A 14985-nucleotide genomic window follows, 5' to 3' on the forward strand; every position below is an offset into this window, starting at 1 on the left:
ATGGTTAGTAGATTATATGCACAAAAGATTAGGGTTTAAATTATTTTGTAGGTGAAGTTGTGAGTGTTTTAGATTTGGTATTTATTTAAGGTTCTTATTTAAGGTCCTTTTAGGAGCCGGGCTGATTATATATATTTAAATATTTAATTAATTAAATAAAACTGTCTAACGCCTGGCCTATTTCAGCATTAACGTCCATAACGTGGGCCGAGTTTAAAAGTACAGTTGGGCCTTGGGCCTTATTAGACAGACAAAAACGCGGGAAATAACTGACAATTGGTGGGAACCGTTTCACAAAAAAAAAAAAAAAAAAAAAAAAAAAAACTTCCAAACTCTTCACTTCAATTTCAAACACACTCTCTCTCTTTCATTTCTCTCTCTTAGGGTTTCAAAAAAAAATGTTCTCCCAATTCGATGGAAACGTAGCTTTCTCAGGCGGTGGATTCATGCCTTCTCAATCATTTCAATCCACCGACCCTGGTTACTCTTCATCATCCAAGGTAACATTTTTTTTTTCTCTCTCTCTCTCTCTCTTAGGGTTTTTAACTAATATTGTTTTTTGTTTATTACAGAATCGTGACTCGCAAGTCTTACTACCGTTAACAGTGAAGCAAATCAAAGACGCGTCTAACCCAAATGATGAGAAATCTAATATAGTCGTTGACGGTGTTGATGTCAATAATGTAAATTTCTCAAACTCTATTTATTTTTATCACCCTTTATTTTTTGTTACTAATATATGTATATATATATATATATATATACATTATTTTGTGTTTTTGTTATTAGATTAAGTTGGTTGGGATGGTTTCTGATAGAGTTGAAAGGGCTACTGATGTTTCTTTCTCTATTGATGATGGCACTGGGCGTCTCGTTTGCCACAGATGGTGAGTTTTTCTTAAGTAGATATAAGTCATGCCTTTAGTCAACAAAGCATCCCATTGTAAGAAATGAAAGCAAGAATTGTTTATAGTTATAATTTTTTTTTTCTATTTGTATTTAGGTTGAATGAGAGCATTGATTCAAGGAAATGGAACAAAATCTGAAAGAAGTGGGTTCCTTATCAGTTTACTTTTAGAGTAATAATTTAATTACTTAATAGCCTTTTCTTTTGTTTGTATGTTGATCTTTAGAGATGGAATGTACGTTAGAGTTCATGGAGCATTGAAAGTATTTCAGGGTAAAATCCAGTTGGACGCATTTTCCATCAGGTATGCAATTCATGAACTTATTAAGCTCTTTGAATGCAAATATTCACTTGGTAAGTATTCGTTCTCGAGTTTGTAAAATGGACTTGAGGCAAGTGTTCTTGGCCTATCATTTTACAGTTTCACTACATCCATGCACTAGTCATTCCTTGATTGTTTAATATCTTTCTTTAAAGAGCTTAATAAGCAAGATATTAATCAATCAACGAAGAAGACATTCATAGACTTGAAGTGAATATTTTGGATTTTGGACATTGACGGGAGGATTCACATGTACACTAACTCTGGCCATAGCAAGGCTGTCTGCTGAAGAAAAGAGTACTACCTGTAGTGGTAGTATCGGGGGCCCAAAGAGTCAAGGAGAGGATGCACCCGAGTTAGCGGAAGATAGTATACCGCGGCGTATGGGATAGAAGCTAGGTCACGTGGTCGCAGTACGAAAACCCTACACGCGTAGAGAATGGGACCGCGAGATGGGGGGACAGGTGGAGGGCTCGGATGGAGAAAGGAGAAGGATATAAAGAGAAAGTGAGGGGAAGGGAAAGGGGAGGCCATCAAGAGAGAAAGAGGGGGATAGGGTCCAAAGGAGAGAGGGCGAGAGAAGAAAGGGAAGGAACTGTAACAAGGGTGGAGTGGGACTGTAGCAAGTGTCAGGGGATTAAGGGGTCAGGTCTTGTAACATAAAAAGAGTTGTAACATTTGGCGCCGTCTGTGGGGAACGACGAGAAATGGCACCAAAGAAGGCGGTGGGTAGACCTCGGAAAGCAAGAGTCATAGAGCAGATGCCAGAAGCGGCGGTGGAAGAAGGGGAAGAGCGAGGGGAAGGAAGGGGAGAAGAAGAAATTCGACTTATGCGGGAGGAGATTGAAAGGCTGAGGGAAGAAAATGAGGGGCTGAGGAGAGAAAGAGAAAGGATGAGGAGGAGTCCGGGATGAGACGAGGGAGGAATCGAGAACGAAAGGGTGGAAGAGGAGGAGGAACAGTGGTCCGACTACGGTAGACAACCCGTGACAGGGAGGCTGACCATGGAGCAAGTTCAACAAATGATTAACAACGACCGGGAGGCGAACCGCTGCAAACGAAAGTCCAGACGGGCGCTGCCGGCCAGTGGTGGTATGGATCAACCGCAACCACCGGCAGACGCGATATGGACTTCGAGGTGCCAAAACGTTTCAATCAGCCAAGGTTTGAGAGATATGACGGAACGGAGACCCGGCAGATCACATTCATCATTTTCGACAACAGATGCCCTCGCAAGAGGCTGGCACGACGGTCTGCGGTGTATGATGTTCCCGGCCAGTCTTAAAGGAGGGGCTTCCGACTGGTACTATCGGTTGCCGTCAAGGAGCATAACCAATTTCCAAGGGTTGGAGCAAGCCTTTGTGGATCACTTTATACATCAGAAGCGGAGGGTGGTAGACATCGCAGCCTTATTCAACGTCAGACAAAGGTCCGCCGAATCTGTCAGGGAGTACCTGTGTCGCTTCAAGGCAGAAACACTCAAAGTGGAAAATCTGGATGAGAGGACGGCGGTGATAGCGTTCGAGAGAGGGCTGCGGCCAGGTACAGCGGTACATCAGTCCGTGGCAAAGAATGAGATTGCGACATTGCACGAGCTCTATCCGCGTGTAGAGAAGTATATCAGATATGAGGACACTATGCAGAAGGACTCGAAGAGGGGAGCTAAGGCAGTTACAGCGGTAGAAAAAGGGAGGGAGCGCGGGAAGACAGAGCGAGAAGACAGAGGAGGGGAAAGGTATCGCGGCAAGACACCGCGGCTGGAGAGGGGGAGAGAAGTGGCACGCAGAGAGCAGAGGGAGAGAAAGCCATACCGCGAGGTGGAGCAAGTGCCCCTGGCGAGACCGTTGAGCGAGATACTGCCGTTGATAAAGAATGTGCCGGGATATGAAGGTCCGCGAACATTTCCTGCCGAAATGCCTAATAAACCCTACTGCGAATATCACCAGGTACACAATCATGGAACAGACGACTGCTATGCTTTAAAATGGTTGGTCCAGAGGTTAGTTGAGAAAGGAGTGATGAGGGAGTTTGTAGCGGAACCTCAGAACAGGGAGCCGGTGCCCAATGCGGGGAGAATATTGGGAACCATAAACGTTATCTTCAGTGGGGAGGCACTGAGCCACAATGACCACCGGGATAAGGTCCGAAGGACAGCGAGCATCCAACAAGTTAATGAGTCCCAATGAGGGCAGAGTTACGGCACGGGAATGAGGAAAGGGGAAGAGGGGATTACCTTCTCCAATGCGGATCTCCGAATTGTGGATACTCCGCATGAAGATGCGCTAGTCATCACGGTGGCAATGGGTAATTATGTGGTCAAAAGAGTCCTGATTGACTGTGGCAGCGCCGTGGATTTGTTGTTTAAGGGAGCTCTAGAGGAGATGGGGATGGACCCGGGGCAACTGAGGCCCCCGCGGACCAGTTTGTATGGGTTCAATGGGAGTGTCACGGAGCCTATGGGGGAACTCTTGTTGTCAGTGACAGCGGGGCCGGTGACGGTGTTTTCGAGGTTTATGGTGGTGGACTCCCAATCCCAGTACAACGCGATCCTAGGAAGGAGATGGATACATGAGATGAGAGAGGTGCCCTCGACTTATTATCGTCATACGCTTCCTACCCCTATGGGAACATACGAGGTCCGTGGAGATCAGTGGCCGCCAAGAACGACCACCGAACACAATTAAGAGGATGTCCCGGAGCCGGGCATGGGTCGGCTTAACCCGAGGAAGAGGGCGGCATAGCAATTACAGTGTGGGGCCGTGGAGGGGGCTGAAGAGTCCGCAAAGGTTCCAAAGACTTTGGATGAAACAGAAGTTGTGGATCTGGGAGAGGGCGGAGACGGGAAGTTGACGTCGATTGGATCGAGGCTGTCAAGCGAGTGGAAGGCCAAGTTGATGCAATGTTTGGCAGAGAACAAGGACGTGTTCGCATGGGGAATAGAGGATGTTACGGGCTTGGATCCGGGATTCGCATGTCATCGCCTACATATGAGGGAGGACGCGAAGCCGGTGAGACAGAAGATGAGGGGAATGAGGGCTAAATACGCGGAAGGGATCCGGGAAGAGGCTGCTAGACTAAAGAATGCCGGGATCATAAGAGAGGTGGAGTTCACGGAGTGGCTGTCCCAAAGAAAAATGGAAGGGTGCGGATGTGTGTCGACTTCACGGACGTAAACCTGGAATGTCCGAAGGATAGTTATCCTATGCCGCGAGTGGACGAATTGGTAGATAGGACGGCGGGCTTCAGAATATTCTCATTTATGGATGCGTCCATGGGATACAACCAGGTCGCGATGTACGGGCCTGATCAGGAGAAGACCTCATTTGTGGTGGAAGGGGGCACATACTGCTATACGAGGATGCCATTCGGATTGAAAAATGCAGGGGCTACGTTCCAACGGTTGGGAGAGAAAATGTTCGAGGGCAAGATCCGGCAGGGCATCGAGATATACATCGATGATATGGTGGAGAAAAGCATGTCAGAATTAGAGCACCTGGAGGGGTTGAGGGAGACGTTCCAGATACTGCGGGCCCACAACCTGAAACTTAACTCGGAGAAATGCACATTTGGAGTCACCACGGGGAAATTTCTGGGATACATCGTGACGCAGCGGGGAATAGAGGCAAACCCCGAACAGATAAGGTCGCTGGTGGAAATGTCGTCGCCACAGATAGTGAAGGAGGTGCAGCGGTTGGCAGGAAGAGTCGCAGCTCTCAACAGGTTTATCTCAAAGTCATCCGACAAATGTAGGCCGCTGTATCGACTGCTGAGGAACACCACGGACTTCAGATGGACAGCGGAGTGCGAAGAGGCGTTCCGGGGGCTTAAGAGTTATTTAGAAGAGACACCGTTGCTGTCGCGGCCCGAAGTGGGAGAGAAGCTGTTTTTATACTTGGGGGTCACAGATTACGCCATCAGCTTAGTCCTCGTTTGGGTAGTAGATAAAATAGAGAGACCTGTGTACTTCCAGAGCAAAACCTTATTGGACGCAGAGACTAGGTATAGTCGAGTAGAGAAGTACGCCCTAGCCCTTGTATTCTCGGCCCTGAAGCTGAGGCCATATTTCGAAGCTCACGCAGTAATCGTGGTGACTAACCTGCCCCTCAAGCAGGCTCTGAGGGCTGAAAAATCAGGGAGGATGCTGAAATGGGCCGTAATGCTTAGCTCATACGAGATTCAGTATCAAGTCAGGACAGCGGAGAAGGCTCAGGCGGTGGCGGAATTCTTGGCGGAGTTCCCTGCAGAGGATCCAACATGGGGGGAGGAGATGGTTTTGGAGCCTGAGGGAGAGGAGGAACTGGATTGTCTGAACCCCTGGGATGCAAGGAATGGATGGAGGGTGTTTGCGGACGGATCAGCGACAGATGCGGGCAGCGGAATAGGCGTGGTACTGGTCACTCCGGAGAACAATAGGTTGGAGCAAACAATGAGATTGGGCTTTGCAGCATCAAATAACGAGGCGGAGTATGAGGAGGCGGATCGTGGGCATGAGAATGGCGGTAGAATTGGGCGTGAGGGAACTCACCGTGATAATTCGACTCAATTTGGTGGTATGCGGCGCTTAATGGAGGGTTCGCGCTTGATGTCCTAGAATGGCAAGGTATTTGGGGTCCCGTGGGCTTGGGCCTCGGGTTCAACCAAACCGATTCATCCATCTGAACCGTGGGGAGAACCGCCACGCCGATGCTCTGGCTTACGTAGCCGCCGCCATACCAGGATCTGAGGAAAGGACAATTGAGATAAGGAAATTGAGCAAACCGAGTACCGAGGACAAGTTAGAGGTAATGAGCACGACGGAGGGTGATGATGGATGGATGGGCCCGCTCAAACAGGTCTTGGAGGGGATTGAGGTGAAAGACCCTAAAGAAAGGCGTAGATTGGAACAGGCGTCGCGGAGGTACACACTGGTTAGAGGAGAATTATATAGAAGGAACTTCAACGGGCCTCTATTGAAATGTTTGGGGCCAAAGCTGGCTCAAGAGGTGCTCAGTGAGCTTCACGAGGGGGACTGCGGGAGCCATTCCGCTGGCCGTACAACGGTACACCGATTGTTAACGCAGGGTTACTTTTGGCCGCATATGAAAAGAGACGCTGTGGAGTTCTCCAGGAAGTGTGAGAAATGTCAAAGATTCTCTCAGCTGATATGGGCCCCAGCTGAGCCGCTGCACTGTGTATCAAGTCCGTGGCCCTTTGCAATGTGGGCCCTCGACATAGTGGGGCCGCTGCCAATGGCCCGCGGAAAGAGGATATTTCTGTTGGTCGCAACAGACTACTTTACGAAGTGGATTGAGGCCGTCCCTTTGCAAGTAGTAAAGGAAGCCCAAGTAATTAAGTTCTTGTGGGAGAACATCATTTGTCGTTTTGGATTGCCGTATGCTATCGTGGTAGATAATGGAGCGCAGTTCACGGGGGCGAGAGTTAAGAGCTTTCTGCAGGCCTATCGTGTGAAGCAGGGGTTTTCGGCCCCATACAACCCCGAGGGCAACGGGCAAGCGGAGTCTTCCAACAAGACCATCCTAAACAACCTCAAGAGAAAGTTGGAAAGCAAGAAAGGATCCTGGGCCGACGAGCTCAACCATGTATTATGGGCATACCGAACCACGCCGCGGACTACTACAATGGAGACCCCCTTTTCTTTAGCATATGGTGTTGAGGCCGTGATACCAACAGAACTGGTGGCAGCTACTACTAGGACTGCGGCCATCGAGGACGACTCAAACTGGGGCATCTTAGCCAGAGATATGAATCTGGCTGAAGAGAGAAGAGACACCGCGCGCATCCGACTAGAAGAGTACCATCGCCGCCTCCAACGGCAATACAACAAGAGGGTGAAGCCGAGGAGCTTTAAGGTGGGAGACCGGGTACTGAGGCGAGTAACCCCCAACACCAAGAAGGTGAGCGAGGGCAAGCTGGGTCCAACCTGGGAGGGACCTTATGTAGTGATTGAGGTGGGAGGCTCAGGCACCTACAGGTTGCAAACCGTGGAGGGAAGAGTTGTTGAAAAACCTTGGAATGTACGGTTGTTAAAAAAGTTTCATGAGTAAATGTAATGGGGAGTGGATGTAAACCACATGAGCTAGTTGTACATATATAAAACTTTAGCACTTTTGAGGTGGTTAAGGTTGCGTGAAATGTTACTGCCTTCAGAGTAGAGGGATCGGAAGGAGAGAGCCTTCCGAGGACGAGAAGTCCGAAACTCCGTCTGGGCAAAAAGAGTGTCCCCGACGGGGGCGAGATCTCAGGAGAGCCGGGGCGAAGGGAGTCGCCCCGGACCCGAGATGATGTGCCGGCAAGGGGAGGCGAAGAGGCCTCCTCTGACCGCGGACAAGGGGTCCGACATGAGCACAGGTCCAGGACGTTGTCCCGACCTGAACCGGGGCAAAGGGAGCGAGGCTCCCAGCCAGACTGGTGAAGATGAGGATAGAGGATCCTTACCATTAAAATCATGCAAATATCGGATACCGCCAAGGACACGTGGGATTTACAAAAACAAAATATTCGACATATCGATAAACAAAATGAAACAAAAGTTAACAGAGATACTACACAGAGTAACAAAGAAGCCTGGCCAGGGCACAAAACAGGCCATTTCAAGCAACACACTCTTAAACACTCTCCTGAATCACTGACTCCGCGGCTTCCTCGAGGGCGGCGTCAGCAGCAGCATCTAACACCCCGGCCACTATCACAGCGGCATCATCTGCAGCGGGATCAGATGCCGGCAGGGGCTCCGCCACCACCGAGGGTGGGGCCGCGGTCGGGGCTTCCGGGAGAAGTCGCCCCTCTTTGACAAGCCGCTCGTGCTCCTCCTTAATCTTTTTGGCCACCCTCTTGTCGGCCTGAGCACGAAAGTGATCCTGGAGCTCATCCATGTCAGCGTCATGCTGCTTGAGGAGCGCCGCCCGGTTCCCTGGTGCTTCTGAGAGGAGGGGGGGCGCGGTATCTTTGGGCCAAGAGGGTTTCCAGCCCGACTACTCAGCGGTCATTAACCTTATCCATATATGCGGTGCGGGCGGCCTCGCCATCCAGGCTTCGCCCCGGCCCTAAGCTTCTCCATCTCCGTAGCCTCATTCTTTTGCTCCAGCGGCCACGCCGCCGCCCGTCGGTCGATCCGATCCGGGCCCTCACCCCAAAAAGGCCCCGGATCATATAAAAGATGTCCAGGCTCATCTGAAAAGAAACAACAGAGGTTAGAGCATTCAAAGGGGAGGAAGGGAAAGACAAAGTACAATAGAGAGAGTACCTTCTCCCAGCCAGTGTAGAAGGAGGTCCGGTGAGAGTCGAACGTCCCTCCGTCGGCATAGGCCATGTCCCTGGGGAGATGAGACCCATAGAACAGAGACGAGGCCACGGCCACATTGTCCAAGGCCGAGTCGCGGATATTGAGAGTGCGGTTCCGGACCTTGAAGGTGGGGCAGAAGGTGGGAATGGGCTCAGAGCCCCCTCTTTCAGAGCGGGGGGCAACTTCCTTCCCAGGCCGCTGCTCAACGCGAGGGGGAGCAGCAGGGGAGTCCGCGGACTGCTGGGTGGGGTTCTCTTCAGATACAGACGTCCGCGGACGCTTGGAAGTCGGAGGAGGGGGGGAGGGAGCGGCAGTCGGGGGAACGACAGGAGTGACACCCTCGTCATCGGAGTCACTGTCAAAAAGCTTGCGCTTATGGGCACCCATGTCGGAATGAGGGGACGAAGTGGAAAGCGAATGAGGGGAAGAGTATTGGTCTTCCCAAGAGGTCAGAGATCGGTAAGGGTGTGGGTCAGCGGAATGAGGGGGGGAGACGGAGGATGACTGAGGGGGGCGGCGAGTTGGTCGGTGTCGGGGGGAAGCTTTCTTGGCGGGGCTCTTCTTTTTGGGAGGAGGTGAATCCCGAGGTTTCCTCTCTTTGGGTGGTGGGGGACGGTAGAAAGGGGAACAATATTTCCCAATAAACTTCAGCTGGGGGTCGGAGAGGAGGGGAGTGGCAGTGACAGGGTCAATTCCTAATACCGCAGCCTAGGCCGGTCCCAGGTCGCGTATCTTCTTGAACGTGGTGGAAAAGAAATTATCGTAGGGCCGCGACTTAGAGTCCGGGCGCCAACCTGAAAAAGAAAGCAGTCAAAAAGTCAGAAGGGGGAGCAAAGAAAATCTACACCAAGGGATTAGTAAAGAGGTAAACTCACCGCTGGGGAGAAAGGCCAGATGATTAAGGCTCAAGTTGGGAGGGAGATCCGCGGAGAGGAAGTTCCCGGAGATGTAAAGGGGGTAATGATGCCACAACTTGTCCGAGGAGGTGACACGGAGTATAAAGTGTTGTTTCCTAGGTCGAACACAGAAGGAGTGGTATCCCACGCTAACATCCTTGGTGCTCTTTTTTATATAAAAATGGGCGGTCATGTCGCGGACTGTTATTTTGGGGACTTCTGACCGGTTATAGTGGTTCGCGGCAAACATAACCCTCCAGAAGTTGCCGATGCCTTGGCAAGGAGGGATGTTGAAGTGATTGCATACCTCGACGTCGAGACGGGTAAGGGGCAAACGGAGGCCGGCTACAATCTGCCCCACCGTGGCAACTAGACAGCCCGGCTTATAGGGAACCAGGTGAGGGTAGTAGGTTAGGGCAGGGACATGCTCCAGTATGACGTCAGCAGGTATGCCATAGGCCGCCTTGACAGCCTCGAGATTAGGTCGGCGGCTGCGAGGTGGGGCCTGAGGAAGGGCAAAGGGGTGCCAGGAAGTGGAAGGAGCCCCGATCTGATCGGTGTGAGGTGGGGAGGCGGCACCACGGGACGGGGAGGAGGATGAGGTGTCGGATTTGAGAGCCGACATCGAGGTCAGGGGAGAAGGTAAACAGACAAGACCAGATGGAGAGAGAAGAAGCTGGATAGTCACGAATTCAAGAGAGAAACTCGAAATATAGCAAATAATGGATTAAGAAGGAAAGGGGACCAACCTGAGGGAAGAGAGGAGCAGCAGGAACGAAATCCTTCACAAAAGAAAACAGGAAGCACAACCGCGCGCGTGACCGGAGCAGTTAGCCAGGGAGAAGAGTAGAGAAAAGGGAGCAGTTAGAAGGAAAATGAGGAACTGAATGGAAGAAGAAAAGAATCGAGCGGGCTTTTTATAAGAGGAAAGGGCAAAAGAGTAATTGGGAGGGGCTGAAATCGAGGCGACACTAAAAGGGATTAGTCAGGGAGTGACGCGTGGACGCGCAAGAAACGAGGGGTTGCAGGCTATAATGGTGATGGGACTTGTGAGTACAGCAAGGAAAAAGGATCGTGGGGAACCGCGGAGGGAAACGTGATATCAGAGACTCTCGACCCCTCGATCACCAAATGGTCGCGGACTCGAGAGGGGGCATCTGTAGTGGTAGTATCGGGGGCCCAAAGAGTCAAGGAGAGGATGCACCCGAGTTAGCGGAAGATAGTATACCGCGGCGTATGGGATAGAAGCTAGGTCACGTGGTCGCAGTACGGAAACCCTACACGCGTAGAGAATGGGACCGCGAGATGGGGGGACAGGTGGAGGGCTCGGATGGAGAGAGGAGAAGGATATAAAGAGAAAGTGAGGGGAAGGGAAAGGGGAGGCCATCAAGAGAGAAAGAGGGGGATAGGGTCCAAAGGAGAGAGGGCGAGAGAAGAAAGGGAAGGAACTGTAACAAGGGTGGAGTGGGACTGTAGCAAGTGTCAGGGGATTAAGGGGTCAGGTCTTGTAACATAAAAAGAGTTGTAACACTACCCCTGTTATGCCTATTGAAGCTCAGAATTTGTTTAGCCCACCACTTCACAAAAATAAATAATTGTTCCCCAATTTTATCACATTCTTAATTGGAACTACATGTTAAGCACTCCTATTGTATGTGAACATATAGGTCTTACTCTTAATAGTTTTTATAGAGTTTATTTGGGGATGGGATTTTATGGGATATAAAGTACATCAAGATGTTAATTATATTTAAGTTTGATGTATTTTATAACTATGTTTAGAACCACTTTCCAATTTTGCCTAAACTTAGATTGTTGGAAGATTATATCTTTACAACGGGCTTTAAGGGAAATCTGAAATATATACACTCACTTTTAAGTCGCAACTTGGGAACTCCAGTGTTGTATGCGAGGGAGGATGCATCCTATTGGGGGAGGGACTTACTATCGATATGCTGCTAGTTTGTTTAAAGGAAAATCTAGAGACTGAACATTCTTTTTCAGGCCTGTCACAAACTTCAATGAAATCGCTTACCACTTCATTGAGTGCATATATGTGCACCTCTACAACTCTAAATTACAGGTAATTGTCACTTATCTCAATGAATATGTCTATCTTTAACATAATTTTGTATGCTTTTGACGCCTCACATCTACATTTTTTTTTATTAATGTGGTGTGTTTCCGTTTAAACCAGATGAAAGGTAGTGCACAGACTCAACCCCATGCGACCAATTCTGCCCAGGCGAGTGAACCCATCAACGGGATATCAAGGAGTCGGGTTAACAGGATATCAAGGAGTCTGTTCCAAATCAAGCAAGACACTAATTGGGTCTTACATTTCCTTCCAATTTCCTTTTTTTTTCAAATGTATTTAATGGAATGTTTTCCAATTTGTAGGTTTCGAAAGCAACAAAGATAGCCGCGGCCGAATCGATGGGACATCTAAGATGGTGCTTGATTATTTGCAGCTCCCTACAAACCTGTAAGTTAGGCGACAAAACTAACCCCTTTTATTTTTCTTTTCCTGCGGACAATTATAATGATCGTTGTGCACTAGATGTGTCTGGTTCCTTTCTAATCACCTGGTGTGAATGGTCCTTGATAGTGCAGATTGTATATGTAGTGCTTTTCTAGATTTCTCCCAAGTGCCTAACTAATGAATTTTGGTCTGTTTGCATTTCTTTGCCTTAATTTCGAGTTTGGCGATCGCGGGGTACATATAAATGAACTTGCCCAGCATCTTAAAGTTCCATTACAGAAAATCAGGTATCTCTCCTCCTCCTCCCCCCAAACACACACACAGCTTTATGCTTTTTAGTCCTTCAGCTGTCAAAATTCAACATCTTCATCGATACTATCCAAGATAGGCATTTAAGCAAATGTTTGCCCCTTTTGGTATGTGTAAGGAATCTATCGGATTACTGGAAAATGAAGGTGTGATTTACACAACAATCGACGAGAACCACTATAAGTCTGCTTTAAATGGTTGAATGCTCTTTCTTCTTCGAGTTCATCAGTGTTTGTGATTTGGTTTTTTAATCCACTTTGTCATGCTGTAATTTTGTAACTTTTCTTATTTTATGTTTTATTTTGTTCTCTAAAAGTTGTAGATCCTACTATGTTGAAAGATAAATCGAGATAGTGATAGTTGACGAAAGCTTACAATATTTAATAAATTTACATAGCTGTGTTTCTGTGCTTGTATTTATTTGTGGAATTAGCTTGATCGTTTTCCCTTCCTGTAATTCGTAATTCTCAACCTGTTTAAATTTTGCCCTTAGTGCTATGACTCTTTTCCGGACCCCATTGTTTAAAGTTTGATATATTGAGACAATAGAAACCGATGAGATGTTGCACTTCAGTGATATACCAGTATAATGCTAGAATGGTGTATAGAATATTGCATATGGAAGTTGAGAAAATTTATACTCGTAAGATGACTTGAAGAGACACATTGGGTCAATTGCATAGTTCCAGAATATCCGAATCGAACCAATTTTTTGGCAGATTGGTTTCTATAGGGGTGTGATACGGGGCGGGTTGGGTCAACTGCAGGGCGGGTCTAGGGGATACAAATCCTGGCCTGTTGGGTCAGCTTACGGGGCCGGGTCATTCGGGTCAGGTGGAAATTGTCATTTTAACCCAATTTTAAAAAAAAAAAAAAAAAAAAAATCCTAATTTTGCAAGTAATATCTTTCCAATTCACAACATAGAGAAAATTAATGGAATCAATCAATGAAAAATAAATAAAAATGAAAAACTATAACTTGAACCCAATATCATATATATCTGAAAATTTAATTTTTTTTTATCGTGATTTACCATTTGTAAATTGATTATCTTCTATAGTAAGATAAAATGAAGACGGGAAGATCTATAATACAAAACAATAAAATATAAACTAAAAAAATTCAAAATTAATACAATGACGAATGATTCATCTTCTCTAAATTTCGACTATTATTCCGCGGGACCAGAAGATGACGGAAAAATTAGCTCTAGAAAAGCGTCACAGTTTTATTCACGAAGGCAAGTTTTTTTATTGGACCTAAATTTCAATTCTTATTTTATGTCTAATATTTCAAGAATCACATAAAAATGTTTTCTTGTAGGTCAGAAAGTTTTCGAATGGGACCAAACACTTGACGAGGTGAACATGTACATAATCTACCTTCTAATGAACATAGAAAACTTTTCACGTGTAAAACACAATCGAAACATGTTGAAGTTGGAATTAAAGGAAACCATCCTTATCTTAATATATGCATCTAGGAGTGTAAAAAAAAACCATTGACCCATCATCCAGTAGGGTACCCGGTTTTCACCCGCCACCCAAACCCGCACCGACCCGAAAAAAGACCCGTCCAGCCCCGCCACCATTTTTACACGGTCGGGCTATGGGTGTAGGTTCTATGCTCAAACCCGGCCCGTCAAGCCGCCCGACCCACACCGTGTCAAAAGCCGTTAACCCGCATAATTTCAAGACTCTAACTCTAATATTTTTGTATTTTGTTTATATTTTCTTTTCACTTTTGTAGGAATTTGAGAGATATGAATACAAACTTATGAGTCCAACATCAATTTCACATATTCAAGTTTGAACATTGGGCAAATATCAAAAGTTCAAATTCAACTTTCAAATTTCGGAGAAGATGAATCATTCATCCTTGTATTAATTTCGAATTCTTTTAGTTTATATTTTATTGTTTTGTACCATAGATCTTCGCTCCCATCTTCATTTTATCATGCTATGGAAAATAATCAATTTACAAATGGTAAATCACGAGAAAAAAATTTCAAATTTACAGATATGGTTTGGGTTCAAGTTTTTTTTTTTTTTTTTTTTTTAATTTTGTTTATTTTTTATTGATTGATTCCATTTTTTTTTCTCTATGTTGTGAATTGGAAATATATTACTTGTAGAATTAAAAAGTTTTTTTTGGGTGAAATTGGGTTAAAATGATAATTTCCACCCGACCCGGATGACCCGCCCAAAAACCCGTCGGGGGACCACTGGATTTGTATCCCCTAGACCGCCTCCGCCCGACCCATCACTATTTGACCCGTGGTTGACCCGCCCGCAGATATTACACCCCTATATGCATCTAAATAACATCGTATCATTTTTTAATTTTGCAATACATTGTTTCGATATTTTGTGGTGGTTGTTATTTATTCAGCATGATTTGACTAGTCATGTTAAGACCGATTCGTCATTTTGGACTATAAGTAAATGCGTCTTTTTTTGTTTGTATTATTTCTAAGAAGTGTTTATTTGATATGTGTGTTAATAGTATATTTGTTTTTGTTGTGAATTGGATGTTGGTAGAGGATGATATATTGCATATAACTTTGCAAAAGAGAGAAAAAGGGTAGACATGGGTTTCTCCTATATCTGGTCAAGGTCAGCTTGATCCTTATGCGTCTGATCTCGAACAGAAGCGCCTTATGCTTCAGAGATTTCAAGAAGATGTAAACTTTGTTTTTGTCTTGTTACTCAAATGTTTTTTGTCACTGGTAGTTAGATATTGTTTAATATTTTCGTATATGTTTGTGGATAGTGAAAATTAAACAT

General features: G+C 46.7%; 3 protein-coding genes across 3 annotated transcripts in view; all 3 read left to right on the top strand.

The window, feature by feature from the left end:
• Positions 1–355: 355 nt before the first annotated feature.
• On the top strand, positions 356–1046 carry LOC147496287 (replication protein A 32 kDa subunit A-like). The gene is made up of 4 exons (XM_086562526.1): positions 356–500; positions 573–683; positions 790–887; positions 1004–1046. The coding sequence occupies exons 1-4, from the start codon at positions 399–401 to the stop codon at positions 1044–1046; spliced, it is 354 nt and encodes a 117-aa protein (XP_086418652.1). The 5' UTR covers positions 356–398.
• Positions 1047–2404: 1358 nt separating this feature from the next.
• LOC147496288 (uncharacterized) lies at positions 2405–3415 on the top strand. Its single transcript, XM_086562527.1, has one exon. The coding sequence runs from the start codon at positions 2405–2407 to the stop codon at positions 3413–3415; it is 1011 nt and encodes a 336-aa protein (XP_086418653.1).
• A 9977-nt stretch (positions 3416–13392) lies between these two features.
• The window catches only part of LOC147496289 (protein BOBBER 1-like), a 95381-nt gene continuing 93788 nt past the window's right edge, over positions 13393–14985 (top strand). The window contains exons 1-2 of the mRNA XM_086562443.1: positions 13393–13439; positions 13523–13560. The gene's annotated coding sequence lies outside the window, so the exon portion shown is untranslated. The remainder of the gene's footprint in view (positions 13440–13522; positions 13561–14985) is intronic.

This window comes from Coptis chinensis, chromosome 5 (assembly GCF_015680905.1).
Source record: "Coptis chinensis isolate HL-2020 chromosome 5, ASM1568090v1, whole genome shotgun sequence".
Taxonomy (NCBI): domain Eukaryota; kingdom Viridiplantae; phylum Streptophyta; class Magnoliopsida; order Ranunculales; family Ranunculaceae; genus Coptis; species Coptis chinensis.